Here is a 5,294-nt window from a genome sequence, read left to right on the forward strand (position 1 = left end):
GTATAGTACTACCCCTCAACTTTATGGATGATTTTATGGATTAAATTTTACATATTATACTTGAATAAATACAGTATATATATTTCTTCCCATGTCACCGTAATTATCAGAGCAAAAGTGGTAAAAAAAAAGAAGTAAATGTTGCTGTCCCTTTACTTGACTGATTTGAAGTGAGATTGTTTACCTTAATGCCATTGATGTCCCGTTGACAGATGGAGCTGAGCACGCTCTGTGGGTATATCCATGAGAGTAGCTCCCCTGACGAGCGTATCGTTCGTCTCCACAGCAGAGAATCACCAGAAAGGCCCTTCGAAAAGCCCGGTTCAGGAAGGCATACAGGAAGGGATTCAATCCTGAGTTAATGTACCCCAGCCACAACCAGGCTGTCCACAGCTGCCAGGGCACTGAGTAGTGAATGAATGGGTCCACCACGTTGGTGATGAAAAATGGTGCCCAGCAAAGGCAGAAACAGCCCATGATCACTGCCAGTGTTTTTGCTGCCTTGGTCTCGATGCGCATTCGACTGTTTGCTACAGGAGGGTGCTCTGATGATGAGGAGCCCACCGTCGGCCTGAGGCGGTAATGCTCCAATGGGTCTGAGGACGTGGAGCATCTCACAGTGACTATTGGATCTGTCCCAGTGACAGGAGCAGAGCCGGCCCGCTGAAGTGTCTCAATCTGCCTGACGTGAGTCATGGCGGTGACGTAAATACGCTGGTAGGCCAGGACCATGAGGGCCAAGGGGACGTAGAAGGCCACTGCAGAGCAGATCAGGGCGTAAGGCCGGTTGACCAGAAACACACAGCTTGTYTCGTTGGAGCCTCCAGCTGCAGTTCGCCTCTCTTCAATCTGCAGAGAGTAGGCACAGATGAAAATTAGCAAATGTGATGGATGAAATGAATTATTTTAGCTTAGAATAAACATTGGACCTTTACAGACCCAGGCTAATTGGTTCAATCTGTTTACAAACTTCACTGTCAGACAGCTTAAAGAAGGAGTTATTACCCTAAACTCCATAATAAATAAGGAATTATTAATAGCATTTTCAACTAAAAGAGGTTTAGTCTGCCCTAAGTCTTCATCCTGAACAAAAACCAGGAGTGGTACATTAAAAATATGCAGGTGGAGAAATGCCTGAAGCTAAAAGAGGAGCTCTGTGTTGCAGTTGGGGGCAGTGAGCTAAAAGAAAATGCTAATGCTTGGCCAACATAAACAACGATAATTTCTTCCATGATAAAAAAAAAATGTATCATGGTGATTTTTTTAAACTACAGTATCTGAAACTGGTTCCTACTTCAGTTGGAAAAAAAAAAGATTAAAAGATGTCACCATGCCTTTTTTTTAAATGACTGAGATATTAAAAAGTAGCTTTTAAGGAGGAAAAGTCTTGTTAAAGTGTTGTCTTTGCTCGCAGCCAAAAAGCCTCTGCGGGGACTTATGATAATTGCATTACTGTTAATATTCAAAATGCTGGAAATGTTATTAGAAACAGAAACTTATGCTTTGAGAAAAGGAAGGAGGTACAGGAACCCTTCAGTGTGTTTACAATAACACGGCTCTTGTATTAATTATACTGCAGCTTTCATAACATAGTCAGAATTATTCAACACATGACTGCATCGTCTGCTGTCGATTCCACAGTTTCTGATTTTAGCRACTGAGGACTCACAATGTCCTCGATCCCGATGGCATTCCAGCTTTGCATGATGGGTAGGAAGGAGATGAACGTGGGGATGATCCAGCACCCGCTGAGCATGACTGCCACTCTCACTGGGGTCATCTTGTGTCTGTAGACCAGTGGCTGGCAGCAGATAGCATAATATCTGAAATAACACACACACTGAACGCTATATTCAAAAATAAATGAGTTAATAGATGATACACCTTATTTACTYATCATTTATTGAAAAAGAGTGATCTACAACATTCTAACTCTTAAGGTCGTCACATGAWTGCAGTTTCTTTGTACCTCTCTGTAGGATTTATGATTTTAATTAAGTTTATCATGTCAGAGCTATTAAAGGACAAGTCTTCCTTTTCACACAGACCTGTCCAGTGCAATGCAGCAGAGGTGCAGGATGGATGCTGTGGTCAATAAAACATCTAGAGAGGTTCGCACCAGGCAGAAAATCTCCCCATAGAGCCACTGACCAGTGGTCAGCTCGATCGCAGCGAAGGGCATCACAACCAGTGCAACCAGTAAATCAGCGAAGGCCAGCGACACGATGAAGTAGTTGGTTTTTTTCTTTCTGAGAGGAAAATAAAACACTTTTGTTTATTAAAAAAAGAGAAAATTTGCTTTAAAAACTTGTGCACTTTTAAACCACGCTGGAGGAACGCTCACAACCATAAACAAGACAAAAAAAAAAAACAAAAAAAACAAGCTCACCTCAGGTGCCTGTCCTTGCACAGCGCTACCATAACCAACAGGTTTCCAAACACTGTTATGAGGATGATGATGGAGAGGAGGATGGTGAGAATAACAGTCTCTAACAATCTCAAGAACTCCTGCTGCTCCTCTCCGTCCTGTRTTTGTTCGGTGTTTATTATCTCATCCAACAAACTGTGGAAGGAAAAAAAACAGTTAGATAAAATAAATAAAGAACACAACTTCACTGGCTTAAATTAAGATGATTTAACCTTTGTTTGCTTTGGTTGGCTGATACAATGTTATTCTAAAGGTGAGGTAATGYGGTAATACCAAAGGGAGTTGGTTTGTAAGGCATACCACATTGAATCTTTATCTTTCTGTTATTTTTCAGGTTGGCACCYTTTTGGCTTTCATGGATCACAAGTACAAACGGATAAAACAAATTGTGTGAAATGATACAGTGAGCTGCCTTGAGTGATGACTTACTGTTCAGGTGATGCTGTGGCCATCACTAGTCATCTGCACTGAAGTCAGCCGAGGAGAGCCCTCATCACCCCATGGCCCTGGTGATAAACAAACATATGCTGGGACTGACTTGGCTCCAGAATTGGGTCTGCATTTTTCCTCAAAATAGTAACCAGTTCTATAAACAAGCTGGATGTCTCGCTTTTGTTTGTCCATCTTTTGACAGGATGCAATAAAAATGTGATATTTGTAACCAAAAATAGCTGAAAATGTTTGTAAGGCATTTACTTTGTGACACAGCAACTCCTGCCAGACTAAATCACATGTTGAAATGATAAAATCATATTGAACTTAGATAAATAATAGGGATATACTCTCTACTTTGTTGTCAGCTGAGGTCAGCAATCAGACACCAACGGAGCATGTAAAAACTTGCCTTCTGCTTCCTCTTTTAAAGAACTTTGTTTAAAATGCAGCTCTAACCTACATAGTAAATCTAGGTCATTGTGCAACTGGAATATATTCTTTTTGTTACTCAGATCAGTAGTTTCTAATTTAGAGCTGAGAGTTAATTAAAACTCCCCTCTTTATTCCAACAGATTGCTCCAGAAACCCAACACAAGAATATCACTTTTGCTTTATTAAAAATAACCAAGTTTTTAAAAAAATCTTCCGTAGTTGGAGTTAACAGGGAGGAATCATCCTTTTACAATACCGAGCAATTACAAAATTTTATTATGATTTCATGTAAATAAGGTGAGCTGAAAGGCAACATGCTCAATTTACTGGTTGATCAACATGCCAACGCTCACCTGTTATCATGATATACASATCATAAGTGAGGGAACAAGATTTGGGACACAAATGTCATGACTCAGCATTAGTAATTTGTTGAGAAGCTCCATCATTCAGCTCCTGCTCCTCCACATTGAAAAYTGTCAGCTGAGGTGATTTGGGGTCTTATTTGGGAGTCACCTGGATTGCTTCGCTCTGATGTCTCTATGGGCATGACCCCTAGAGAGGAGGACCCTATGTGGGGCTGGTTGATAAAATAATAACAATACATACCACAATAGACACATGATCAAAATTAATATAACTAAATAGGGCTGGTGTAAAAACACCCTAACTCACTTATTCACTCCTTGGTAAGCTTAAGTTTAATGCTTCAACACTGTGCCTCATAATGACGTGGAGTTAAAGGAGAAAATGAGGCAACAACTTGAGAGGAAATTGTGGATAAAAGAGGAAAAATCACATCCTTTTGTCTCCTGGTCCTTCAAATAGGCAAAACTAAAAACTAATCAACTAGATACCGCATAGCGGTAGCATATATGACCCCCGCACGTAAGCAAAGCACTAATGCATCTGAAATCAGAACTCACAAGAGCGGGTTTTTTGTTTTGGGTGGGAGTCCGTGGGGGAGGGGGGGGGCTTACTGGTGGCCTCAATGGATAGCTCTTCGTCAGAGCTAAACAACAAAAATAATAAAATAAAATCTAAAGCYGCTCCTATGTTGAATAGGTTTTGAGTTATAAGCATTTTTACAAGTCCAGACACCCCCTTTTTAGATGGAGCCCCCTCCTCAAATGTGGGGTCTATCGTAAAACTGTTATCTAGTGCAGTGTAGGTCGGACACATCTACATTCCTACCAAATTTCATGTTGATCAGTGCAGCCGCTTCTATCACAAAAAAAGAAAGTACGAAAACAATATGAACACGATAAGCAAAGATGTCAACTGATATGAAACAATATATTGATACATTTTTCACCCATTTTGCTCAGCCATAAACCTTTGACAGACCCAGATCTCACTGGAGGGATAATTTATTCTTTCTTGCTCAAGAACACCTTGAGGAGAAGTTGTAGGTTGTGACTGAGGGGATGTCTGTGTTTCTGTCCTGGACTTGTTACATCTGCCGCTCAATCCCAGATAAGCGAAAGAAAACAGTTGGATGAATGGATGATGGATCAGTGTCTTCACATTTCCTGTGCACTTTGGTCATTGCAATGCTCAGAACCCTTTACACCACACAGATACACAAAGAAAAAGCTGTATGGGGGACGAGTCTAAAGGAAAAACACAATAAGTACACACTGTATRGCCGCAGAGTCATTTTGTGTTATATAAAGCGTCACTGAGCAGTCTTTTAGTGGCTTAACTTTAGAAGTCTTATCAGCTTTAAGTACCTTTTACAGCATCCCCAGCTTTAAGTTTTATGACAGCTGTCGGGTTTTATCTCATCTGAGAGTCTGTAACAACACCTGACAGACTGAGAGCAGGTCATCCTGTCAATAACACTTACCGTACTTCCTCCAGATGCATCACCATTTAGTCTYTCACATCGTACTGACATCAGCTCTATAAAGCTCTCATATTAGTTTAAAGACAAATGATCACATTTTCTGTTGTATGTTGCCCATCATACTTTGGACAAATGATTTGCTATATATAT

At 40.6% G+C, this 5,294-nt stretch overlaps 1 protein-coding gene across 1 annotated transcript in view; it reads right to left on the reverse strand.

The window, feature by feature from the left end:
- Positions 1–5,294, reverse strand: part of si:dkey-247m21.3 (5-hydroxytryptamine receptor 4) — a 45,123-nt gene that overhangs the window by 16,405 nt on the left and 23,424 nt on the right. The window contains exons 3-7 of the mRNA XM_014002395.1: positions 2,858–2,934; positions 2,390–2,563; positions 2,049–2,249; positions 1,670–1,823; positions 185–849 (exon numbers count right to left, since the gene is read on the reverse strand). Of these exons, the coding sequence (XP_013857849.1) occupies positions 185–849; positions 1,670–1,823; positions 2,049–2,249; positions 2,390–2,563; positions 2,858–2,880 (1,217 nt within the window). The 5' untranslated portion in view covers positions 2,881–2,934. The remainder of the gene's footprint in view (positions 1–184; positions 850–1,669; positions 1,824–2,048; positions 2,250–2,389; positions 2,564–2,857; positions 2,935–5,294) is intronic.

This window comes from Austrofundulus limnaeus, unplaced genomic scaffold (assembly GCF_001266775.1).
Source record: "Austrofundulus limnaeus strain Quisiro unplaced genomic scaffold, Austrofundulus_limnaeus-1.0 Scaffold13, whole genome shotgun sequence".
NCBI classification, from domain to species: Eukaryota; Metazoa; Chordata; class Actinopteri; order Cyprinodontiformes; family Rivulidae; genus Austrofundulus; species Austrofundulus limnaeus.